Raw genomic sequence first — 27,324 nt, forward strand, 5'->3', positions numbered from 1 at the left:
CAGGGACAGAGGCTGGAAAGCAGGGATAGTGGCTGGAAAGCAGGGATAGTGGCTGGAAAATAGGGACAGTGCCTGGAAAGCAGGGTTAGTGGCTGGAAAGCAGGGATAGTGGCTGGAAAGTAGGGACAGTGGCTTGAAAGCAGGGATAGTGGCTGGAAAGTAGGGACAGTGGCTGGAAAGCAGGGATTCTGGCTGGAAAGCATGGATAGTGGCTGGAAAGCAGGGATAGTGGCTGGAAAGTAGGGACAGTGGCTGGAAAGCAGGGATAGTGGCTGGAAAACAGGGATAGTGGCTGGAAAGCAGGGATTCTGGCTGGAAAGCAGGGATAGTGGCTTGAAAGTAGGAACAGTGGCTGAGATGACTGTACTGTGTATGTGTGCAGTGACAGCCATTGTTGTAGACACTGCCGCCTGCGGTAACTCCTCCCGGCCAGCAGGTGGCGGTGCAGCCGCAGCAGCAGAACGGGTGTACGTATACAGAGAGAAGGATGGGGGAAGTGAGGAGGAAGATGAGGGTTGCTGGAGACAGATGAGCCCGGAGGACTCTTGTGGTCGGTACACCCCATTTCCTTACACCCACCGGGCAGGTACAAGGGTGGGAGGCAGAACCATGAGCGGGGGTTGCTGGGACAATGTCATGGAGGCTGCTCATGTCCTATATCCAGCTCTGTCCATCAGTCATCTCACTACAACTCCCATCATCCTCACTGTGCTGTATGCAAAATCAGGGGGTCTCATGCAGGGATAGGCAGCATGTGACAGGTGTGGTGGTACTACTAGCCCCAGCATGCCAGCCTGGATATCCCACAACAGCTACTTCAGTCTGCTCTAATACATAAACATTGCATGAAACTGTAGCAGGTTGCCCTAGACCAGGGGTCTTCAACCTTGGCCCTCCAGCTGTTGTGGAACTACACATCCCAGCATGCACTGCCATAGTTTTAGCATGCTGTTATATCAAAAAGGTGGCAGTGCATTCTGGCATGTGTAGTTCCACAGCAGCTGGAGGGCCAAGGTTGAAGACCCCTGCCCTAGACTCTAGTAGTGTCCCCCATCATTGCTTATATTGCTGTGTCATTGTGCTTGTTACTTTTTATTACTTTTCTTTATTTTTTTAGCAATATATTACTGTATACATGCTGTCAAAGTAAATGGTGCATTGCTTTCATGTCATTTGTTACCTGCCATTACATATACATGCTTTATGCAGTGCTCAGTGCAGTAGGTAAGGGTACAAAAAAACAGCCCAGGCAATAGCATGGAAAATAAGCAGACCTTATGTGCTAATGTAAAGGACTCAAAAATGGGTTGGGATGCCGCTGGTCAGGATACCGACAGTGACATCCCCACAGTCAGAATCCAGACACCAATATGTAAGTATAGTAGCACTAACCTAAACCTAACTTCCCCCTGCCCGCATTCTAAACCTAACTCTCCCTACTCGGGAGCCTAACCCTAACCCTCCCCCTAGTGCCTACCCCTAAACCTATCCCTCCCCTAACTCCCGATAATTACCTTCGGGATGCCGGCGGTCATGATACTGGAGGCGGGATCCCGACTATGTCGGGATTTCGGTGCCGGTATTTAGACCGTCAGCATTCCGCATGCTGGTATGCTGACTACATCCTGAAAACAGAGTCGGCTCTGTGCATAGACTAATGCCCATGCCTAGGGTGCCATTGCTCCAGGCGGGGTGCCCAGCAGGTATGGCAGTGAGATTGGCTCCAATTTAAGGGCACCAGCTAAAACCTTGCCCTGGAGACCAAATTGGTCAGCGCCGACTCTGCTCGACAGTCTTCTCACAATCACTCCCGGGTGCTGCTTTTCTTCCACTCATGCACTCACCAGGTGGGGGCGCTGTGGCGTATGAAGGCAGAGCCTGGAAATAAGGCTAGTTCAGAAAGATTCTCTGTAATTCTTGTTTTGTACACATAAATAATCCACTAGGGGCCTGATACAGAGGTACACGCAATGCACACATGCCCGCCCCTGGTTCTGGTCCACCTGTGATGACATCAGGCAGCGTCAGTGGTGCAACAGGTGTGCAGAGGTGTGAACAGGAGTGTTCCTTTGTTACGTAGTTTGTACCAGCATTGTGACCCCCTTCCACACATTCATGGCTTTTTTTCAGCACTGGATAGAGACTTAAAAGTCCCAACTTGACAACAACTAGTGTTCCTGAGATGTGGCGATCTCTTGTCGCCTACAAAATGAAGCTGTAGAGTGCTTCATGGAGCTGTCTGCTGCGTAATCTGGGAGAGAGTCTAAGCAGACATTTATACACCCCACAACGTCAAGAAAGTAAATGTCAGTTCATATTTGGAGGCTGCACAGCACATTTATTCTAGGTAGATATTGGTGGCACTTTTATCTGAGTCATCACACCAAGATGTCTGATTAATTCACTCAAGTAGATCATTTAAATAAATATAGGATAGCGCCACTGTGTCTATTCCGGACCCAAGAGACACAAACTCAAGTATATGTATAAAGACAATTTATTGTACCAAATATGCAATTAAATAACACATAATAAAATTAGCATAATGAATTTGTAGCAATAGCAACTAGTATCATTTAACCTATAAACATGGGAAAAGATTCAGACACACATATATGATATATAGACGTATATTAGATGTAATTCTCAGTAAAGAGCACCAGCTGTGTGTTCTAATCTCTTATATTTGTGCTGTGTCTTATGTATCTATCTGTTTAAAATTGAATAAAAATTGTAGCATATGAATAAAGTATCCTTTCTGTGAATAAATACAATGTTCCTTTGTAGACTGCTTTAAAGCCAATCCCATTCGAGAGAATCCAGAGACTTGTGTTGGCGTTAGATATATAGGGCCTGATTCAGACCCACTCGCGAGCGGCTGTCCGCTCGCAAGTGGGTCGATGTTCTGGACTGAGCATGCGCACGACGGAGGGAGCTCCGTCGTGCGCATGCGCCAGACGCGACGAGCGAAGGAAAGTCCTTCGTTCGTTGTGTCTGATCAAAGGGGGCGTGCTGTCGATGTTGATTGACAGCACGCCCCCTTTGGTAGGCGTGCCTCCCTAACGCCCCCCGTCAGAAGCCGGCCCACTGACATCACTAGTGATGTCAGTGGGAGTGATTTTGGCTCTGATAGAGCCAAAATCACTCCGGAGCTTGCGGTTGAAAACCTCAACCGCAGGCTCCGGCTCGCAGTTTCGATGGTCGCGATGGTCAAGACCATCGCGGCCATCAAAATGCACGCTCGTATAGCCTGTGGGTGGTGACCCACAGCTATACGAGCGTCCAGGAGGACGCTCCATTTTCATGGAGGCCGGCCCTCATTCAGAGCGTGCGCTCTGCTCAGAGCGTACGGCTCTGGATGAGGGCCATAGTTCAGCTGCTGATCCACTTATATTCCCAGACTTATACGGGTCCAGAGTATTCAGTCAATGTAGCATATCCCCTTATGTGCTAAATATTCTTCAGTTGGAATTCTCTAATGAGAAAGAAACGCGTTGGGCTGTCCCTAAAGCTAAGCCTGCATTCCTGACCTACAACCTTCCGTGAGGAGACTTGCGCAGGGTGTTACCGCATGGTCCCGGACCCTGCACCATCACAGTCCTAGCTATCCCCTTGGTGTGACTATTGGTGCTCCGGAGTTGAATTGCTCCTTGGGAGCCCCTCCGTTGAGCGCAATACACCATCAAGACCAGAGTCCAAAGTCCAGAGTGTGCCGCCAGCCATTAGCCGCCTTGACCAGCCAGCCGCTACACAGCTCATAGCGGCTTTGGCTTTCACATTAGTGTGGAAGAGGGACTCGGCATAACTAAAAAGAAGAACAGCTATCAGGTGAGCAGTTCCTTTGACTACATCTTTTAGCTCAAACTACTCACAGCGGGCGATCCAAGGACCTTATTGTCTGGTCCCATCATTTATATAGCACATAAGGGGATATGCTACATTGACTGAATACTCTGGACCCGTATAAGTCTGGGAATATAAGTGGATCGGCAGCTGAACTATATATCTAAAACCAACACAAGTCTCCGGATTCTCACGAATAGGATTGGCTTTAAAGCAGTTTACAAACAAATATTGTATTTATTCACAGAAAGGATACTTGTTTCATATGCATATGCTACAATTTTTAAACAGATAGATACATAAGACACAGCACAAATATAAGAGATTAGAACACACAGCTGGCGCTCTTTACTGAGAATTTCATCTAATATACGTCTATATATCATATATGTGTCTGAATCTTTTCCCATGTTTATAGATTAAATGATACTAGTTGCTATTGCTACAAATTCATTATGCTAATTTCATAATGTGTTATTTAATTGCATATTTGGTACAATAAATTGTCTTTATGCATAGACTTGAGTGTGTCTCTTGGGTCCGGTATATACACAGTGGCGCTATCCTATCCTATATTTATTTAAATTATCTACTTGGATGTTAGGGTGTTAGAAGACCCCCTAGGAGAGCTGCCTGTCAGGATTCTACTGCAGGGAGGCGGGCGCCCTTAACTTCTTTTGTTGATTAATTCACTCATATATTCTTTTACCAATTAAAGGCCATATTCAACTATCGACGAAAAGCCGTTTTTGGCGATAAAGTATCGCGAGTGACGTCATTTCGACATGCAAAAAGTTTCCTCCGTATGCAATTCTGGAGACTTTTCGCCGGTGCGGAAACTCAATGCAATGGAACGGCGAAAAAGTTTCGCCTATGAATAGGTGTAAAAAAAAAAGTGCAGAATTTGGGTTTTGGGGTGCAAACTTTGGAAAAAAAAACCCTGCACCCTTGGGACAGTCCCCCAAAGGTAAACTGCGTAATAAAAAAGTTTCATTTTGGGGGGTGAAAAAGTCCAAAGTTGGGGGACAAATTGAAAAACTAGCGAAATAGACTCCAGGGGGGTCCCCCAGTATGCCCCAGGTGTTTTTAAGTTTGCAGGTGTTTGCGGCAGGTGGATTTTTTAAGTTTTTTAAAACTTCACTTTAGCACCTTTAAAATATACTAGCCTCCATTTTCCACTACCCCAAATTTGCTGGGACTACTTATTTTCTGCAAAAAAACCCGCTAATGCTATTCTTCACCACTTCTGCAAAGACGCTAATTAGCAGCTATTGACAGCATTTAATTACCCCAAATACCTTCAGCAGGCCTATTCGGGGGTATCTATAGTGATCCCCAATGTCAGTGCATCTTTTGTGGGGTGTCCGGCTGATTTCCCCAAATCTGACAGCACTTTTTCGCCAGGTCTGAATTCGTTGGGTCCCGTTTTCGCCGATTTCTAATTGAATACGGAGATAAGCGGGGAAGCGCGCAATACTTTTTCGCATGGAAAACCTGCGATGGCAAAAAGTCCGGCAAGCGAAAAGTACGGGACTTTTTCGCGTATAATTGAATATGCCCCTAAAGTGTAAAATACCATGATTAAGAAATGTTTATCTACTCTACATGTCTTTGCCACTGTAATTGGCAGGGGAACGGTTTTGCAGCTTTGCAGTACAGGGACTGTATTGTATTTTAAAAGTCATGAAACAAGCCTCAATAGATGGGACATCTGACCTGCAAATGCATGGCTTTTGCTGATCCGATGAGTGGTTTACAGTCATAGATAGCAGGATGACGCGGTCTGTAATACCAGCTGTAGTTAAACCACACTGCCGCTGGTCACGTATACTGGAGATTATAGTCGGGTAAAATGTTTTCAAGTAACCCCACAGCATTAAAGTGCCCATCCACTAGGCGATTAAGTTGAATGATAAAAATCGTTTGCAAATCGTTTACAAAACTGTCTAAAACGACCAGCGATGCACGTGCCCGCCGGTCGTTTAGACATCTATCATCGTGCAAACATGCTGGACAACCTGACGATAACGTCAGGTTGAGCATGTTTGCGGATGATTGATGAGCCTGCACTGAACGACTGCTCGTTCAGTGCAGGCTCATCACAGACTGACAAACGACTGCACGATTACAATGTCGTAATGATGCAGTTGTTTTCATGCCTGCTAGTGGATGGGCACCTTTACTGTAAGTCATTAACATAATACCTTTTTATAGTTACTGGGTTTTTTTTTGCATCTCTTTTACTAGGCAAGATCCACACCTGAGAAGAACGAAATGGTGCGATCATGCTCTGCTGCTAATTGTGTCAACCGCCAGACATTGCTGACCAAACGCAAGGGAATAACGTTCCACCGGTATGTGCAGTGACCTCTGCATGTTTATAGTGATATCAGCAGTGTTTTATGGAGTTGTGAGTTCTAAATATTACCTGCATCTCAATAGAACTCTCTGTGGTAAGGGGAACTGTGTGCAAACTGGCAAAGCAGGGGACACTAAAGATGGGTACACACGTAAAGATTTTCTGTCCAACCATCCAACTAGTTGATTGGTTGGAATGAAAATCTGGTAACGTATGGGAGTAAATGACAATCAGCAATTTGCTCCCAAATGCCGGAAAATGGACAAAAACTGTTGTTTGAACAAATTGTTTAGATCAAACATTTAACAAACTTGTCTGACGACCATTTTCATCTGTTTTCTGGCATTTAGGAGCAAATTGCTGATCATCAGTTACTCCCATACGTTACCAGATTTTCATTCCAACCAATCAACTAGTTGGATGGTTGGACAGAAAATTTTTTATGTGTGTACGCAACTTAAGACTAAAATAGTAAAAGCACAGTGTGAAGAGATACATGAAGGCACCAGAATGAGAGTGGAGCACTTTTGGAGTGGCAGGGTACCTTGACAACCGATACCTGCCCCTCTGCTAGCTGGAGGCAGGGGGTTTAACACATACTTTCCGATAATGTGCGGAAGACTCACGAATTCTGAAGGGGGGGGGGATTTCGATGAGAGTTGACCAGCCTCCAGGATTACCATTGGGCAGTGCAAGAATGGCATCGTTGCTCAGTGTGGTGGTGTGACATAAATCAGGTCGCCACACTCCCAAGGCTTCCCACTTGGAGGCGAACCTGGCACGTTTTTTCCTGTGAAGCTCATTCTTCTAGACATTTATGGCTCAGTGCGACTCCATGGTGTATCCATCAGTGGGTTATTAATCTAGAAGTCTGTTCTTCATAGGCAAAATGCTGCCCCCCCCCCCTCTGATAGTATTTTTTTCATATCTTTAATTCTGTGACATTACTGAATATTTGGCAGTGGTAATTCTAGATTATAGCTGTAAGTCACCAGACATAGACCTAGATGTGGTGGTGCCTGGAGGGCTATGTCTTTATAACCCTGAATGATACAGTTAATCGAGATCTCCTAATCGAAAAGGGTAGGCAAACTGTGGCACTCCAGCCAAAGCAGACCTGTAGCAGGGCATGCTGGTATGTGTAGTTCCACAGCAGCTGGAGTGCCACATGTTGCCTACTCCTGTCTTTGTGGGTGACATGGTAATTACTGTTAGACCCAAGTTGCACTATTTTTATTAATGTCCGGAAATTTTAAAAATTCCGTATAATTATTGCCGCTGTCTTAAGTAGAACTACATGTGTTTGGTAGGCCCATACCCAGAAGTTGGAGGAGGGTTAGGTTTAGGCTGCCGGTGGGGATGGTTAGGCTAGAGTCAGGTTTAGACACTTGGGGGAGGGTAAGGGTTAAATTACAAAAAAAATGTTTCGACCATTTGAACGGGTCGACTTTTTAACCTCGTCGGCCTATTGCACTGTCAACCATTTGGTGTTCACCTATTGACTGTCGACCCTTATATTATCGATCTTTTATAGCACACGCATTAAAGTTAATATCCGGTGGCTTCCCTCTATCTTCTCACTGGAGAGGGGGCTTCTGGGAGTCCCGGGGGCTGCTGGTAGGCTCCAGGGGCTGGTGGGAGGGGCAAGGGCTGCTAGGAGATGTAGTTCTCCCAGCGCCCATTCGGTTTAGGCTGCTGGGAGGGAGAGTCAGGATGCGGGCGTTGGGTTTCTCACCACCGGGATCCTGAGCGCTGGCATCCCATACTCAACCCAGAGTATTATGCAGTTTATTTGGTGTCAAACCTCTCTGGTCATTAAGGCCACCAGGTATCAAGGCCATAGCAACCAATCAGTTAGCATTTATCTAGTACATTCCATACATTAATTAGTTGAAGCTGGCTGGTTGCTATGGACAATTTTTCGAATGGTTCACCTTTTTCTCCCCACCATGTTTCTAGGTTTTAAGGTCTTTTTACTTCAGTTTTCTTTTTTTTTATTGCGCACCCTCATCGTTATTTTTAGGAAAAATTGTTGGGACTTGCTTCAGAACCTCTAAAACTGCGCACACACTTAACAGATATATCTGCAGATGGTGGTTGTTTATACACACTGAACAACCATCATTTGTCTTCTGGCCTTGGGCCCCCGCTGGCCGGGGGGCGCGTGGCACCCCTCTCTCTGTGGCCTCTGCAGCAAGTGTACCTACTGCCCGTAAACACAGCGCAATGCCCCAATATATCTACAGGTATATTGGGCATCGGCTGTGCTGCAGAGCCGACGTGATATGCCTAACCCTAACCCCCCCTAGTGGTGCCTAACTCTAACCCCCTCCTTTCCCTACCCTAACCCTCCTGGGGGGGTGCCTAATCTTAAGTCCCCCCGGGTGTCCCTAACGCTAAACCTCTCCCCCCCCCCCCCCCCCCTTTCTTCCCATGGCTACACGCTAAGACACCAGGCTAACCTTCATTCAGTGAGCCGGGTGTCGGGATTTAGTAGTGGGGCTAATGATAGGCGTTGGGATTTCAATGCCTATCTTTAGTTCCATGTCGGGATGTGGCTGTCGGTATCCTAACTACACCCCCTTCAAATTACCCCAAAATCAACATTCTTTAATTAAAGCACCCCAAATTTAAATAAAGCAATTATTTTAACAAAAAAATAATTGTTTTTTTTTATTTAGTTTTATTTTAATTTTTACATCGGCCTAAAATTTTCCCCAAATCCACCCTTTTTTTTTTTTTTTGAATCTAAAAAAAATAATTTTTTATAATAACTCTACTTAATTTTTTTTTTTTCTATTGTCAAAATTACCCCAAAATTACCATTTTTCTTTTCTGTTTTTTTTTTTTTCGTTTTATTTAACGGAAAAAGTTTTTTTTTATCAAACAATGGTTAATTTTCCCATTTTTTTTTTCTAAATTTCGCATAGGTATTTTTTTTTGTTAAAAAAATTTGCGCCTTTTTTTAATTGCTTACTGCAGGTATAGGGAGCACGCATACCCACGGTAAACCAAAATTGGGTGCGAGTGCACATCATTTTTTGCAGGTAAAATCTTGAACCCATTTGGATATGCCCCTATATCTCTTATTTGCTTTGGTGTCTTGTTTCATTGTTTTATACTTCTATCTATAATCTGGGACGATTTCCTGTTGTTTATTGTCTAGGTTTCCAAAAGAAGAATCTAGGCGAACGCTGTGGGTGAATGCCGTGTCTCACTCTCACGCGGCTATCGGCAGTGACTGGACCCCTTCCATTCACAGCTCCCTGTGCTCACAACACTTCCAGGACAAACAGTTTGACCGAACTGGACAGACGGTGCGACTGAGGGACTCTGCTGTCCCTGTCGTTTTCTCAACACTCGGCTGCCAAAAGGTAACATTATAGAGCTCTTACTGGTTCCTCGTGGCAGATGCAGTAAAATGTTCCTGTCCCCTATCAATAGATAAAAAGCAGCCATTTTGTGCCCTGAGACAATATGCGTGAGAATGCATTACAAACCTGTGACATCACTGAGACCTGAGGCGTGAAGTCATGTCTAGTTCCTAATGACCATAAGGGCAGGTGTGTCATCAACACTAGGTGCCATCAAAATGGCTGCCTCCGCTGTGCTTCAGTGATGTCTCTGAATGGCTACTTTTATATGGATATTGGATTATTCAATACAAATGGCTTCCCCCGCCATCCATGCTAAGGTGTAATGTGCCCTTTGATATGAAACACTTAGATTAAAATACAATGTTGTTGATGTTCTAAATCCATAAATCCATGCATTCGGGTCTAACAGCAAAACTTTGTAAAGCCTGAGGAGAAAATCCCCAATCGTAGGTTTTTTTTTGCTTTTGTGAGGTAAATTATGGTCTTATCGTTGTTTTAGTCTTCGTATATTCAATACTTATGGTGTTATTTATGTAAATGTTGTGTTTGGTCTGGACTTCAGATGCCTCGTCACTGCTCTGCTCTCGGCTGCACCACTCGGGACTCCCAACTGACGAGAGAAAACAACATCTCCTTCCACAGGTCAGCACCGATGATAAATTAGAACGCCTACCTAATATCTAACTGTTGGCTATATACACCAGCTAGTAGACTGCTTACGATTAACCTTTTTGTGAAGGTTTGTGTTATTCATGGTCTGATGGCATACAGTGCTCCGCCTGTCACCAGACCCCCCCCCCGGCCGTGTGTGAGCAGCATGAAAAGCTGTCTGTGGATCTCTGTTAAAACCCTATGGTGTTGGTTTTGTGATGGCGAGAGCTATTTGTATATAGTGTTGCTAGCTCACCATAGGGATCATAAAATGGGGATTATGTATGCAGTCCACAAAGACTGTCACATCTAGCAACCAATAAAATAGTATCTTTCATCAGTCTAGCACAGGTTATTCTATTGAAAGCTAGTTCACACTAGGCTGATATCAGATGTGTCATAATGAGTTACAGTGTATTAGTACTGTTAGTGCCATTTTATTATATGATCATGTTCTTACAGAAGCAGTAGTGATATCATACGTGTGACCGTCTACCCCCGGCACAGATGCAGTCCGGGGCAGTGTAGGCAGGCTCTGGCTCGCTGCCCATACACAGTACACATATCATGGGGCAGACAGAGAGCGACGCTCCCCTACGCGGAGGAAGAGGGTGGCGGCACTGCGCTGGTTGAGTAGGGCCAGTCTCTGCCAGGTGCTGCGGCACTGGTACAGGGCGCTGTCGGCGGCTCCTGGGGTCAGTACGCCCTGCAGACGATGCAGAGCCACTGCTAGATACTGACCTGGAGGATTCATAGCAGAGCGGCATGCTGCGCTGGCGGGCAGTGAGCGAGGGAGGGAAACATCGCAGGCTGCGATTGGCTGGAGAGACTATAGGCAGTGATTGGCTGGGGAAACACTATAGGCAGTGTGATATTGGCTAGTGCCAGATCATAGCACATCCTGTGGGACCTGTTCATCTTCAAGTGAGTCGTTGGCAGCTGTTTCGGGTTAAAACACGGACTATAGCGCGTATCCGTGATCAGGGCTACATTGGTTGCCTGTATTTTTTTCTGACTTCAATATAAAATACTTCTACTAACGTTCAAGGCCGTTTATTGATATGATCAGCAGCTTTGTTTGCTCAGCAGGTGAAATATCCTTGTTTTTAGGTTTCCAAGGAAAGACGACCCTCGTAGAAGCCTCTGGATTGCAAACTGCAGAAGAACAGACCCCAGCGGTAATGGGCTGTGGGACCCTTCCTCCGATTATGTGTATTTCTGCTCCAAACACTTTGAGAAGAGCTGTTTTGAAGTGGTTGGAATTAGGTAAGTGTCACTGCGGCCTCAATTAAAGTACTGTAGGACAGGAACTGTGATGTTTCTCATTTACAAAAAAGGAATTCTGTAGAGTCTGCACTAGTCAATCAGTAACAAAGTATAATTAAACTAAACCAACATCCTGGTCATAAATAGAACAGTTCAATATGAGACACTATCGTTGGTGGTGCTACCAGTTATAATTTGTGAAAATCACATTGAAAACTTGTTTGCAAAAAAGACAAATATAGTCTTACTGGTGCACTCTTAAATACATATTCGAAATGATCAGAAAGAGAAAGATAATATATAAATTAGAACTTAACCTTTAATAAATATTATTAAATTTTTTTATAATAGATACACTTCTTACTGGGATCAAAGAAGGGGGAGACATACATTTATACAAATATATATAATTTATAATATATATAGTTATGAATCGGGCGAAAAATATCTCTTCTACAACTAGTTCCCCTGTATCATTAGTAATTATCTGTTGAATAAATATTTAATAATAAGAGGAGAAGTAGAGTAGAAATCCACCTGTTAAGGATGTGTCATATATTCCTAAATTATTGCAGCACATCAAAATCGCAGCTGCTCAAATAATATACATAATTTAATCATATGTTAATCCAATTAATATATACATGATCAAGAAACCACATAACTGGCAATATAAACATATAACATACACAGTTAAGGAAACTTGGACTAATTCTTTCTGTTTAATGTCCAGCCTGACAAATCATTCTCCTTGAGGTAAAAAAAGAAATTCCATAAATCTACCATAAATAGATACCTTAATGAAGTATACTTAATATGTCAATCAGGTTAATGAGCAGGATACATATATGAGCCTGTTATAATGTTTTTGATGTGCTACAATAATTTATGAATATTTGACACATCCTCAACAGGTGGATTTCTACTCTACTTCTCCTTTTATTATTAAATATTGATTCAACGGTTAATTAGCATTGATACAGGGGAACTAGTTGTAGAAGAGATATTTTCACCCGATTCATCACTGTATATATTATAAATTATATATATTTGTATAAATGTATGTTTCCCCCTTTATTTGATCCCAGTAAGAAGTGTATCTATTATACATTTTTTTAATAATATTTATTAAAGGTTAAGTTCTAATTTATATATTATCTTTCTCTTTCTGATCATTTTGAATATGTATTTAAGAGTGCACCAGTAAGACTATATTTGTCATTTTTGCTTCTTTGCAAACTCGTTTTCAATGTATTTCTCATTTACAGTCTGGTCCCTCCAGTGTTATTGGTAAAAGGGTAGTTGATTTTGGTCCCTAATCAGCTTGAACAGTGGCTTTAAAACAGTGATATATCATTTAAACCTTACACATTCATCACCTTACTCAGGAGCAGTATAGAGGGTAAGGGGAGCGACCAGCATTAGGTGTAGTCAAAACATCACTAATTTCTATTATTAAACTAAGAAAGGAGATAGAATGGGAAATAAACGTACGTGGATAACTTGCTTGGATCTTTTCGGCTTTACATTGCTTCTGTATGTCACATCCCATTCAACTACGAGACTTTTGTAGGGGACCTAAAGCATCATTCTATGTATCTTTCAGATTCCACCACGGGTAGTGATTATCGGTCCTTTGTACGTTTTCCTGCATTTAGCATCTTAGTCACATCGTAGCTGCATGTAAATTCGCTTATTGTGTCAAAGGCACTTAGGTTTATTATTTTTGTCACAGAGGTACAAAGTCACATATTGTCCTCCATATTTTGCCTTTATACCTAGGTTGGCGTCTAAGTCGCACATAGTTTTTTGTATAGGAGTATTTCGGCGCTCCCAAGGATCAGTGTTATTTTGTGGGAAAAAAAAAGAGAATGGTAAAAATATAGTGTAAATCTGTGATTAAAAAACAAAACAAAAAAGAAAGTATATAGACATATACTCACCCTTTATAGGTGAGATCAGTACATTGGACACAAATCAACACCGTGGTCCTACGGTGGTTGCAATAGCAATGATGAATCGATCTGGATGGGTCTCAAATCCTGACAGTAGTCGTTATGTGAAGAAAATAAAACATGCCTCCATAGTGCAAATCGGTTGTCATCAAGTCAGAATAATAGTAAATAATTTCCCGCTCACCTTATTCCAATTGCATAAGCGCCTTATACATTCATTTTAATCTCGATGTCCGTCGGTAATGAAAAAATATATTTCTCTTAAATATAATTTTATTTAACTTCCATTAAAATAATTTCATATATGGCCATACAAAAAAAGAAAATCAATAAAAATATAAAAATAATCATAAATTATAAAATAACCATAAATAGTGCCAAACCGTAATGTAAAAAATGTGAAGAAGGCACCAATAGCAGCAACGCGTTTCACAGACCCTGTGTCTGCTACCTCAGGCTGACAACTTGCAAATGAACCTTCCAGCCCTTAAATAGGGGACTGAGGTTCAGACAAATGATGATTGACATATGGTTAATTAACTTAAAATATACATCAAAATACATAGAAAAAAAACAATATAAGATATACTGCATGTCAAAGAACAACATATAAATGTTTTAAACAGTGTTTAAAATGAATCCCAAAAGTTCATAAGAAATTGGGAGGAGCTGAGCCAGCAAATTAGATAATTAACAGCAGAGAGAGCAATCAGCATGGTAAGATTCATGCATAGACACATATGAAGATAACTGCATGAATAGCCCTCCTGATTGTGTGAAACTGAACCCGTTTTAAACACTCCGATCAGCACTGTGGTCTGTAAACCATCAGCACGATCGGTAGCCATGGAGACAATAGACAGGTGACCTCATACATATGTAAAAGGACGCGCCCAGCAATCCCATAGGTGGAGCGGTTGTCCTGGATACCGGGCAAACACACCCCACACACATATATGAAAAATATATCCAAGAAATATAAATATCTATATAGATCAATCTCCTATGAGTCAGCGTGTCTTCATCCCCCTTCCAAATAAAAATGATATCAATATATCTTCGCATTATGACCAGGTTTGCACCAAACGGATTATTGTTCCAGATGCGGTTATACTCCCAATATCCAATGAATTAATTAGCATAACTTGGTGCAAACCTGGTCCCCATGGCTGTACCTTGTATTTGTAGGTAAAATTGTGTTAAAAGTTTAAACTTATTATGATTTAAAATAAATGAAATACTATCCAAAATAAAAATAATCTGATCCTCATATTATCGATCATCTTTTTCCAAGAAGAATTTTGTGGATTCAATTCCTTGATGGTGTCTTATACAAGTGTACAGTGATGATACATCTACGGTACACATAGTGAATCCATTCTCCCACTTTAAACTCTTCAGTAAACTAATAATTTCAGTGGAATCCCTAAGATATGAGGGGAGGGTACTGACTAAAGGTTGTAAAAACGTGTCCACATATTTGGACAGTCCTGAGGTGAGGGAATTTATCCCTGACAATATAGGTCGACTGGGCGGTTTAGCTGGATTTTTGTGAACTTTGGGTAAAAGTAATGGATCCTTGGATGGGTAATTAATAAGAAATCAAATTCTGATTTCAATAAGATCTCCTCCTTATTTGAAGCCGTCTTTAAAATTTTATATAGTACACTTTTATAAATAATAGTAGGGATCCCTATCCAATTTTTTATAAGTGGTGACATCACTCAACAGACGCTCGGTTTCTAAATAGTAATCTTCACTATTCATAATCGCACATAGCAGCTGCATGCACTGCCTGCTCCAGGGTACCCGTGCATTGTACTTTTGTCGTGTTAGTGATGCCAATAAGATTAATATTTTGTGGAAAAGTGTGTGCAGGGACGCATTGTGTGGCTTAAGCTGGGTACACTTGTCCATATATATCGTTCATTGAATCGACAAACGAACATCAGTTCAATAACAGCACATCGGCGGGTGTGTACACTAGGGATGTGCAGGCTCGGTTCTACTCGGTTCCTTTCGTTTTTTTTTTACCGAATCTTATTGGGTATCAGCTGTCACGAGTTTTGGATAGCCAATAAAATTCGGTAAAAAAAAACGAACGGGACCGAGTAGAACCGAGCCTGCACATCCCTAGTGTACACCAGATTTGCCTCTGAACTACGTCATTCGCAGACATATCAGGTCGGCCCTGCAGCACAGCTGATGTCGATATATCACGCAGATGGGTCGGGTACGGGTTGCCGGCAGTCGGGATCCTGGCGGTCAGAATCCCGACTCTGGGATCCTAACAGGGTTACCTTACCGACACTTGTTGGTCAGTATCCTAACCCTCCGTCTTTGGTGCCTAATCCTATCCTCTTCCCCTAGTGCCTGAACCTAACCTCCCCCTCCTAGCACCCTAAAACTAACCCTCTCCCTAGTTCCTAACCCTCTCCCCAACCCTGCTACTTGCGTCAGCAGCCAGGATACCGGCGCCGGTAATGTAGTCATCGGCATACCGACCGCTGGGATGACAAACACATCCCCATGCAGATATATCTGTGCATATGGGTACGGGCGACCCGCCAATTGACCCATTTGCTGGCCGAATGAGCCGCCAACAATGATGTGACTACCGGTTCCTGTGGCCAGGTGTGTCGGACAACGGATTGGTAAGTGTATGCAGAACGCTTACAAAGCCGGTGGATCGTCCATATTGAAATGTTCATTCTGTTACACCTATGGGACACAGACATATACAATTAGAAAGAGTGTGCAATATATGAGTAGTTATAGTGCATTTTGATAATGAATGAGCCCTATAGAATCACTACAGTCTTCTCATCATGGATAATAAGGTGTCCACAAAATAACTGGTTGCAGTGCACCTGCTGCCTTGGAGGTCACCAGTTTGCTGTGAGATTCCAGCCAATCAGACACTGGTTCCTAGTGACTCTATAGTTTATCATGAGATGGCAGTAGCACTTATTTAATCACATGGTGTGAATAGAACAAAGGTGTAATTAAGATTACCTCATGAGCTCCATATCGGAGAGATTGGTACGTGTTACAACAGAATTGTAATACTGGCCTATGGCTCCGTTTGTCCTGTTATGTTAGGCATCTCCTGGCTTGTCCATTAATGGGGGTTATTGAATTGTTGCCGTTTTTCACGGTGTTCGCGCCCCAAAGTGGTCGGGTTTAGCGGCGTAAAGCAGTTAACCCCGACCAAAGTGCTGGGCACGACCGCGAAAAGTGATGTTTGGGCGCCCAAAGAGGTCACTTTTCGCACATTTCAGCTTTCACCCCGCTGGGGCTGGCAGATGAGCGTGCTCCGACAGGAGCAACAAATGAATAGCTCCATCGGGCTCAAAGGGGGGTAGAAACAATTGAATAGCGCCCATGGAGTCCAGCAGTGGCTTTTCTAATTTGAATCTAAAGTACTTCTAAACGGTTACATACATTTATTACCTCAAACACCAATGATTAAATATTAGTATCAGAAATGTAACTTAAGTGTCCCGTGGCCAAGACGTGGCAGTTTGCTGGTAAAGCTGGAACACATAAGACCTACTTATTAGCACCCTGTTATATTTAAGCTTTATATCCGGTATACAATCGGGAAACCGGCTGCCGGAATCCTGACAGCCGGCTTCCCGACTGCTTTATCCCGGCGTGGGATAAATGACCGGCGTCTATTTCTAGACGCCTGTCATTTTCCCGACGCCGGGAGACCGACGCCCAGCAGATAGTCATTAGTTATTGAAAGTGATTACTATTGTTAGACATACATGACTGTTGATCTAAGACTGAAATAGGTAACCTGCGCCAGCTGTTCTGGAACTAAAAGTCCCAGCATGTAAACTACTTCCCTCCTGAAGCTGTTGGCCAACTTTGGCTCTCCAGTTGTTGTGGAACTACAAGAACCAGCCTGCTCTGCTTTCCTCTCCAGCAGCGTAGCAATCTGTACATCCCTCGGCAGGGCAGCTGCATTCCCTGTTACTTGCAGGACATGCTGGAACATGTAGTTTCACAACAGGCGGCCCGCCTTTTGATGCAGGATCTTCTGGATGGGAAATAAATGGTGACTTTCAGGTGAAAAGCAAAGATTACCGTAAAGAGAGATATCAATCAATAACCGTCTTGCCTTTATGTGAGCTGGGTCTCTTGTTTGTTTTACAGCGGTTACCACCGTCTGAAAGAGGACGCCGTACCCACGATATTTATGTTTTCAACTAAACTGCGGAAAACATCTAAACTCAAGGCACAAAAAAAGAAAAATGCAAAGACTACGAAAACAAAAGTAAAGAGGAAAAAGTGAGTGCAGCCTCTATCATAACTACTTAACTTAAATATATTTTTTACAAAAACCTCATTGGAAATTGTTGATTTGTAGCATTATTTCCCACCAGTGACCTTAGGAACCTCCGTAGCAATAGATCCCTCCGCATTATGCATAGCACGGCAGGGTATGTGTAAAGGTGCCCACACACATACCGATATACTTACGATCCGACGATGTGTCCGATTTCCCTTTTAAATTCTCCCCGGCAGCTTAGCACACGATCAGCACACGATATGCTGTCCAATCTTCATCCGATCTCCTGCAGCCAGACTTTTCTATAGTGCATTGTGTCCTAGATTGTCAGATCTGCCGTAGTGCACGGCAGATCTGAAGAGGCGATGTGCGACCTGCGGGGGCACGCATCGCATCGTGATCGTGAGTGGGGAATCACGATTTGGGCATTTTTTACCCGATCTGTCGTTCCGATGTGTCGGAATCGATCAGTCACAATGTAAACATCCCCCACCCCCCGCATCCCCAGCAGACAACACCACATAGTTTCCTCAGTAAACCTAGAATTCAAATACATGTACAAGATCTCACCCGTGCTACTCCCTTCCTCTGGAACTCTCTCCCTATCCGCCTCTCCACCTCTCTACAAATCCTCAAACGGGCTCTCAAGACTCACTACTTCAAATCCTTCCAGCTCTCATCCTAACCTGCTGCTCACATGCTTCTTCCTTACTGTCTATCTGTGTCACCCCTGTCTGTATGCCCCCACCTATAGATTGTAAGCTCTCACGAGCAGGGTCCTCTTCCCTCATGTGCTTTTCCTTCCCTTACTCATACGATCATCTACTCAAAACTCTCCACAAAGGCACTTACCACTTGATCGCTGCAGCAATGTTTATATACCATGTTCTTATTCTGTATTGTCTTGTACTGTAAGTCGCTGTTTTACGAGTTTGCTCATTTGTTTATGTACTTTGTGAGGCGCTGCGGAATGACGCCTTGTGGCGCCATATAAGTAAAAGATAATAATAATAATAATGTAACCCATCCAGCAGCACTTAAGTCCATATTGTCTGTGCATTTAGATTGTCCTAGTTTTGCCCGTTGGTGTCAGGCCAGCAGGATGGAGGTTGTAACAGCATCACAGAATGTTATCATTTAGGTGCTGGCGTGTTGTCCCGTTTCCATTATCTGTGGCGATAGAAGGGTTATTAACTGCTCGTTGTCTAAGAGATGTTGTACGTTTTAACTGAAGTAAAGGTGGTACTCCCTCATCCGTCACGACCATGGCTATAACTATAGTATTGCTGTAGAATGCAGCGTTTCAGCTTTTTTAGTGAGCGGGTACGTACTCTGGTAATCCTGCTGCCTAATGTAATTCTAGGAGGTATCTTAGGACCACAGCAGAAGGGCGTTACCTGCATATTTAACACCATCATAATTTCATTGTTGATAGGTCCCAGACAGCACTTATAAGCTGCACTTCTCAATCACTGCGGCAGAACATCACCTCTGCTTTGTTCTAATGCTTAAAGGATCAGTAAACTCCAGAATTAAAATATAAGGATAAAATACATTGTGTTACCCTGACATTCTACTGCAGCTCTGTTAAAAAAATTAAAGTATTCTAGTACATCTCTAGTATTCATTCTAGCACCCTGTACCTGTCGAAAACATGTGCAGTACCTCTTTCCTGTCTGGGGTGTCGCTCACTGCTCTGGTGCTTCTAGCACACTCTGGTCTGTATATCCAAAGTTTATTGCATCAGCTGAGTGTGCTAGAGCGACATCCCAGACAGGAAAGAGGAAGTCCACATGTTTTGACAGATGCAAGGGTGCTAGACTGAAGACTAAATCATTAGGATAGTGTCCCAATGAGCTCTTATATACAGGTCAGAGAGCTGAGGGCCTGATTCAGAGCCGCTCGCTCTGAATCAGGGCCGGGCTTTTTTTTTTTTTTTTGGAGCGGCCTCTCGGCCGCTCGCATAGCTGTGGCTGACCACCCCATCGCGGCCATGATGATGGCCGCGATGGTCAAGACCATCGCGAACATCGGGCTTGCGACGAGACCCTTGTGGTAGTGTCTCGTTCATCGCAAGCCCCAGAGAGCTTTCGGCTCTAATAGAGCCGGAAACTCTCCACTGACATCACTCGTGATGTCAGTGGGGCCGCCCCCAAACGGCAAGCGTTCCCTCCGGAACGCCTCCGTTTGGGCAGCCACCCCCCCCCGGCCCGCCCACCAAAGGGGGCGAGCTGTCACTCAACATCGACAGCTCGCCCCCCTTTGGTGCGAGACCCGGAGCGACGGATTGCCCGTCGCTAGCTGGGTCTCGCGCATGCGCAGGACGGAGCTGGCTCCGTCATTCACGTGCGCTGTGGGCCACCATCGACCCGGTTGCGAGCGCTCAGGCCCTGAGAATGCAGTTACTTGAGCTGCTGTGATATCATTGATCATGACCCCCGTGCCTGAATCAGCAAGGTCACACAGTTAGTTTCCTCCAAGTCTTCAGTCATTGTCTTCTAGGTTATCTACAGAAGCACCTCCCCCTAACATAGCAACGTGCAGACCGAAATATAGTTTGGTGGGCATATGTGGTAGCTCTAAACCATTTGCATATTATTTGCATGTTATTCAGCTCAGTAATACACAATATCTGGTACGTTGATGTCAAATAGTGGCTTTACTTATCATTTAAATGAAGAAAGAAAACAAAAATGAATCAAATATCATTGTGCATTAATATTGCAAATGTATGAGTTTTGCAATTCACAAGCCCCCAGTAATTGTTGTCTTCTCTATAGGGACTTTCTAACAAACGATACTACGGCCCGGTCGGAGAGTGCTGATCCTCCTGATAGCCTGTGTTTCGAAAGCAGAAGGTACGACAGTGTCCCCGCACCAGATCTGGTTAACTTCCACGGACTATGCCCTGAAAACATCGATATTCCAGGTGATGCCACTCCAGCTGAAGGAGCCCTGGCAACCACCGTTGATCACCAGATGCATCCGGAGACCCCGCTGGAAGATATGGAGGTTGCATCGGTGATTAATGGGCCTCTCTCAGACTTAGAATTGTCTCATGTACGGGAGGAGATGTCCTCTGAGATGTCTCTGAATACAGAACCAACTGAACCCACGAGAGAGGGGAACGAAACCCCTCGCCCAGTCTCTCCCTCAACATACATGATGCGTATCCCGCAGCCACCCGGAGCCTATATTCAAAATGAACACAGTTACCACGTTGGTAACGCGCTACTGTGGAAGCGAAGAGCAGAGGCTGCGCTGGAGGCTCTATGCAAGGTCCAACGCCAGCTGGAGGCTTGTCGGAGGCGGGAGCAACGGCTCCGGCTCCGCATCTCTGCTTTGCAGCAAGAACACATGCGGGAGAGACGGGCGCAGACTGATGTCCGAGAAAAGCTGAAGGAGCATCTTCAAGTGTTCGAGCTCCAGCTCATCAACGACTTTGTATAATTTTTCCAGAGTGTCTACCAACAGAGAGGGTGACCTGCACTGTCACGGTGACACAAGGACTGGCTTCATAACCGCTCCACATTGGGTTCCCCAGCTAACGATATTCCCGCTACATCTTCTACCTACTTGCTTGCAGAGATGGGGTTGTTCCTGGTCTTCAGTTTGTAGGACACCTTTGTAATTATTCCTTTTTTTTGGAGCACCTGTCTTGTCGCAGAATTAAAGCTTGTATTAAGTGTAGTTTGAAGTACCTACTATTTTGCTTCAAGTTTGACTCCGTAACGCTCTTCGGTCATTGAAGAATGACCGTCCGGTGACCATATGAATATATGTAATTGAGTTTTAGAATTTATTCTATTAGGGGGAAAAAAAAAAAATCAATTTTAATACACTTCTCTTTATGGCATTATTTTTTTTTTTTTTTGTATATTGGGACCACTGAATTTCCAATGCCAGGGGCTGTTATTGGAGCCATTTGAACTTTTTTTGGTTTTGGGGGCGTTTAACTCAAATGCTCCATAACAGCGGCAGCCGTTACAATATCTACAGGTTGTTGTGGGATACATACGTTATATCGGCAGTCAGAATGTCGACAAGCAGTATTCTGGCTGCATAATGGGAGCGTAATACATGTTGGCATGTACGATATTGGCTTGTAACATGTCAACATTGCCGTAATGTCGATTTGTTCACAATTTCAATATCTATACCTAATGCTGGGTACACACTACACGATCCTGGATCATGGCCGACGGAACAATCTATCGGTCGGCTGCACACATTAAACAATATATTGTGTCACTGCACGATATATATCGTTCCGTGGCCACAACCAGGAGCATGGTATCGTTCAAGATATCTTCTGATCGGCTGGCACTGAAGGCAGATCAGAAATACGCTGAACGACCTGCGGGCCTGATCTGTCATATCGGATAACATATCGTCTGGTGTTTACCCAGCTTGACCCTAATGGTAATGTCGACATTTTAACTATGTAAACATTTCAATGTCGACATTTTGTCCATTTCGACGACATGGCACGACATTCTGATGTCGACATAGTGATTTGTCTACTTACTGCTTACATACTGTTGTTGCAATAAGGTTCTAACCAACATACTAAAGAAGGTACCTATGTGCCCTCACACACCTAGCGTCAATAGCCATGAGGCATGAGATGCCTGGCGTGAGACAACTACGGAGAGCAGTGCAATGTTGTCTCTTTTTTTCAGCAGAGAATGCGTTTTAGTCACTATGCGATGCGACAAACCGCTTCACAAGGCTGCACTGATTCCTTTGATATGCGACACTTGTATATTTTTCTTTTCCAAGTTCCGTACATGAAACATACACACACCCTCTGCATCGTTGCAGTTTGTATACAGATTCCAACTCACAGGGCCTGATTCACTAACGTCCGCAACTGCGAATACGCACGCTATCGGGCGATTGTTACATAACTGCGAATACACACGCAGTGCGCGTGCGCGGACACTCCAATGCAATCGGGATTGCGATCGCAGTGGCTGCGCAGACCCATCGCAGAGTGATTGACAGGAAGTAGCGTATGCAGGCGTGCCAGTGCGTTTGAACACCATTGCAGGGGCGCGCAGAAATTAGCCACTGCGATGCCATACGCAGCCTGAGGACTCATAACGTGCAATGAAGTTAGCAATTTCTACTTCAGGGTCCATAGGGGGTCCACAGGGTTGACCTTGGGGTATAGCTGGATCTGGATCCATGGGCACCACGCAGTTAAAGCTTTGCTGCTCCCAGGATGCACTTGGGTCCGTCCTCCTCTATACCCCGCCCCGGCCACAGGCACCTCAGTTTTAGTTGGTGCCCGGCCGGAGTCGGGTCACCCTGCGCAGTGGGGCTGCATAAGCAGCCCCTAAGCTTTATTCTTTATTTTTTTTAAAAAAAAGAAGATTTTATTATTTTATTTTTACTGTCATCAGAGCGGCAGCATCAGACTATCCATCTGGACGTCTACGCTGCCGCTCCAACAGCCCCACTGGCGCTGCGACGCCGGTACTCTGGGGATCGCAGCGGGACCCCGGAGTCAGTACTAGCGTGGCTCCGGGACCTCCCAAGGACTGCTGCCGGACTGAAGGGGCCAGGTAAGCCGCGTGCAGCGCTGTCAGCGCTGCACGCGGGGAAAATGCAGTCTTCATGCCGCCGGTCTCTGGGGACAGACCGGCGGCGCTAGTAGCGGCGGCGGGCTCCCCCTCTTCGGGCATACCCCGCGTATCCGCTGGCCCCCGGGGTGTAAGTACCGGCGGGGAACCGGCTTCCCCGGGGGTTTAGTACTAGCAGGGGAGGCAGCCTTCCCTGCTTCAGCGCTCCTCCCCTCAGCCCAGCGCGCCTTCTCTCATGTGTGCTGGCGTCGCTGGGCTGTTCTCACTCGGCCACTCCTCCTCAGAGCTCTCCGGCGGCCATCTTCCTCAGGCAGCATAGCAGAGCTCCCAGGCAGGCTTCCAGTGGACCAGTCCCCCTGCGTACATCTCCCCCTGCAAAGGACAGTGTTCGCAGCGCTATAGCCCTCCCAGACACTGAATCTGGGAGGTTGATTGTAGCGGAAGGTGCAGTGAGTATAACTTCTCTGCATGGTATGTGACTATTGCTAGTGCTGCTGTCTGTGCTTATTTTCTACTTACTGTCAGCTTTTTACCTATCCCTTTCCTTCTCCTACGGCCCGCAGGTGCGTGGGGGAGGGGTGTTCTTTCTGTGTACCTCACTTATATAAATCTACGTATTTGTGAGGTGTGCTCCTCAGTACCATATTGTGGGCTGTTTGGGTTGCATACTTGGGAGTGCGTGGGTGTTATACGCCTTACCTCGTTTCGGTGAGACACTTTTTTTGCAAAAAAGTTTGTGTCATGTCTGATGAGGGGAATGAGCGCTCCGAGGCTCCTGTGTTGTTTTCCTGCCGACGCTGTTCGGCAGGGGTTGACGGGGCAGATTTGTCTCAGGACGGTCTGTGCGGGCGGTGCCAGTTGGTACCTGGACCCTCTAAACCCCCGGTGACGCAGGATCCTCCGTGGGCAATGTTTACGCAAGTGCTGGCGTCAATCGCGGACCGACTTGCGGTCCCGACTGCGGCCCCTTCTAGGGCGTTGCCCCAGCCTACCATGCCCCGTTCCCCGGGTGTGACTCGTCTGGTGCAGTCTCCTCCTGGGTCTCAGACTGTGGGTCCTTAAGCGGGTTTGCCGGTATACGTGCAAACCCCCACGGTGCCGCAGCAGTCGATGGTACCTTTTCAGGGGTATCCTCAGGCAGTACCCCCGCCTTGGGTGGACGTCCTCTCCAGCTCTGTTCAGTCTGGCGGCTTCGTCATCGGCTTTTCAACATATGTTGCACAGTGATTTGCCCCCACGGGCGTCCAAGCGTTCCGTTCCGGCTTCACTGGCGGCTCAGTTCACGGACACGGACGTGTCTTCGGATGACGGGGAGATCCATGAAGACTCTGACTGTGATGCTGGGGCCCAGGAGATGGAGGCTAAGTCTTCCATTAATGTGCCGGCATTGGTTAGGGCGGTGCGGGCCATCCTTCACATTGAGGAGGATGTGCCCGCCCCCAGGTCAAAATACCCAAATTTTAAAAAGGCCAAGGTAGCTTCGACGGTTTTTCCCCTGTCCGATCAATTGACGGATCATATGGCAGGGGCCTGGCAGTTGCCCAGCAAGAGGTTCCAACCGCAGAAGCGGTTGGCTTCGAACTATCCGTTTCCGGAGGCTCATTGCAGGAAGTGGGAAACTCCTCCAGCGGTGGATTCCCACGTTACCCGCTTAATTAAAAGCGCTACGCTGCCTTTGCCGTCGATCTCCTCCCTGAAGGATCCCACGGACAGGAAGGTGGTGACTTGTTTGAAGTCTATCTACTCTCTCTCGGGGGCGGTGGCCCGTCCGTCCATGGCCCTCTCTTGGGTGGCTAAGGCCATCGAGAGCTGGGCCAATGCTTTGGAGGATACCTTTCCGGAAGATGCTCCGGAGATCCAGAGAGCGTTGATAGGTCAAATGAGGGATGCGGCTTCCTACATTGGGGAAGCATCGTTAGACGCAAGCCTGCTAACCTCTCGGGTGTCGGCTGCAGCTGTGTCAGCGCGTCGGTCCTTGTGGCTGAGGTCTTGGAGAGCTGACGCTGACTCCAAAAAGGGACTGGAGGCCTTACCTTTTAATGGGGAGTTGCTTTTTGGTCCAGACTTGGACAAAATTGTGGACACTCTGGCTAAGTCTAAATCAGCCTTCCTCCCTTCGGCTTCTGCTCCTACCAAGGTACGGAGCTCTGCTTTTCGGTCCTTTCGGGTTCAGGGCAAGGCAAAAGGTTAGTCCTTCCCGAGGCAGTCGACGACCAAGGCCGCTTCTAAGCCCAAGAAGCAGCCCTGGAGTGCCAGGCGCCCTTCTTCCAAGCAGGAAGATAAACCTTCTGCCTGATGGGACGGGCCTCCCTCTGGGGGACCCCAGAGTGGGAGGCCGACTTCTTCTATTTGCCCAGTGCTGGCACAATACCACCACGGATGCCTGGGTTCGAGAAGTGGTCTCCCAGGGGTACGCCCTGTCTTTTCGGCACAGACCGCCCCACCAGTTTTTCTGCACGAGTCCTTCTCAGGATACGACCAAGTCTTTACAGATTCAGGAAGCTATAGAGTCCTTGCTGACAGCAGGGGTCATTGTTCCCGTTCCTCAATTACAACGAGGGACGGGGTTCTATTCTTCTCTGTTTCTGGTGCGGAAACCCAATGGTTCTCATCGCCCTATCCTCAATTTGAAGTCTCTGAACAAATTCCTCAGAGTTCCCAAGTTCAGGATGGAAACGTTACGTTCCATCATTCTGGCGATGGAACCGGGGGATTACATGGTGTCCCTGGATATCCAGGACGCCTACCTCCATGTTCCGATAGCACCTTCGCACCAGCGGTATCTGAGGTTCGCTATCCTTCAACACCATTACCAGTTCCGGGCGCTACCCTTTGGTCTCTCCACGGCACCGAGGGTGTTCACGAAGATTATGGCGGTCATGGCCGCACATCTTCGGAACCAGAATGTACGGCTACTACCGTATCTGGACGACCTCCTGTTGCTGGCGAGTTCCCCGGAGGTACTGCTTCATCATCTCCACTTGACGGTCGCTTGCATGCAAGCGCACGGGTGGCTGATAAATTGGAAAAAGTCCTCCCTGATTCCATCTCAGCGGATGGTTCATTTGGGAGCCCTGCTGGATTCTCGGCAGCAAAGGATCTTCCTGACCCCGGAGAAGGTCTCCTCCCTGCAGCTGAGGATACACAGTTGCCTGAGCAGTTGCCGCCTGTCGGTCCATTCGGCTATGAGGGTTTTGGGCTCCATGGTGTCAACATTCGACATGGTGGAATTTGCCCAGTTCCATTCCCGGCCTCTGCAGGGGTTGATTCTATCGGAATGGAACGGGTTACCTCACCGGATCCGCTCTCAGTTGCTGGTGTTGTCCCCGGAGGTTCGGCAGTCTTTGGCTTGGTGGCTTCAGACAGCTCATCTGGTCGAGGGGCGTCCCTTTTGGAATCCCGGACTGGGTCCTGCTCACGACGGATGCCAGTCTTCGGGGTTGGGGGGCAGTGACCGGCTCGTTGTCACTTCAGGGTCGTTGGTCTGCGGAAGAAGCTCTTCTTCCCATCAACATTCTGGAACTGCGGGCGGTTTATCGGGCCCTGCAGTCGTCCGGTCCCGCTCTTTACGGACGGGCGGTTCAGGTGCAGTCCGACAACGCCACCACGGTGGCGTATATCAACCACCGAGGAGGAACTCGAAGTCGGGCAGCAATGTCGGAGGTGTCTCGCATCCTTGCTTGGGCGGAGTGTCACATTCCAGCGATCTCGGCAGTCTTCATTCCCGGAGTCCTCAATTGGGAGGCGGACTTCCTCAGCCGTCACGACGTGCATCCCGGGGAATGGTCGCTTCACCCAGAGGTGTTTCAGCTACTCGTGGACAGGTGGGGGCTGCCGGAGCTGGACTTGATGGCCTCCCGTCACAATCACAAGTTGCCCGTTTACGGGTCAAGGACAAGAGACGCAGGCGCCAGTCTGGTAGACGCGCTGTCGGTGAAATGGACGTTTCACCTGGCGTATCTGTTTCCTCCGATATCCTTACTTC

At 46.1% G+C, this 27,324-nt stretch overlaps 1 protein-coding gene across 2 annotated transcripts; it reads left to right on the forward strand.

Annotated features, from left to right (window-relative positions):
* Nucleotides 1-438: 438 nt before the first annotated feature.
* THAP7 (THAP domain containing 7) lies at nucleotides 439-21,441 on the forward strand. 2 transcript variants are annotated; one of them, XM_088442875.1, is made up of 7 exons: nucleotides 439-586; nucleotides 6,091-6,197; nucleotides 9,369-9,576; nucleotides 10,142-10,221; nucleotides 11,341-11,496; nucleotides 17,616-17,750; nucleotides 20,532-21,441. In XM_088442875.1, the coding sequence occupies exons 2-7, from the start codon at nucleotides 6,118-6,120 to the stop codon at nucleotides 21,199-21,201; spliced, it is 1,329 nt and encodes a 442-aa protein (XP_088299001.1). In that variant the 5' UTR covers nucleotides 439-586; nucleotides 6,091-6,117; the 3' UTR covers nucleotides 21,202-21,441. The 2 variants fall into 2 exon arrangements, with proteins under 2 accessions (XP_088299001.1, XP_088299000.1); XM_088442874.1 differs by having other exon boundaries at nucleotides 439-550.
* Nucleotides 21,442-27,324: the final 5,883 nt, after the last annotated feature.

This window comes from Taudactylus pleione, unplaced genomic scaffold, assembly GCF_031769625.1.
Source record: "Taudactylus pleione unplaced genomic scaffold, aTauple2 ptg000318l, whole genome shotgun sequence".
Lineage (NCBI taxonomy): Eukaryota > Metazoa > Chordata > Amphibia > Anura > Myobatrachidae > Taudactylus > Taudactylus pleione.

Coding starts and splice junctions, on each gene's coding strand:
- THAP7 (XM_088442875.1), top strand. CDS start 6,118: ATGGTGCGATCATGCTCTGCTGCTAATTGTGTCAACCGCCAGACATTG. Junction 6,198..9,368: donor AAGGGAATAACGTTCCACCG/GTATGTGCAGTG, acceptor TTTATTGTCTAG/GTTTCCAAAAGAAGAATCTA. Junction 17,751..20,531: donor ACAAAAGTAAAGAGGAAAAA/GTGAGTGCAGCC, acceptor TCTTCTCTATAG/GGACTTTCTAACAAACGATA.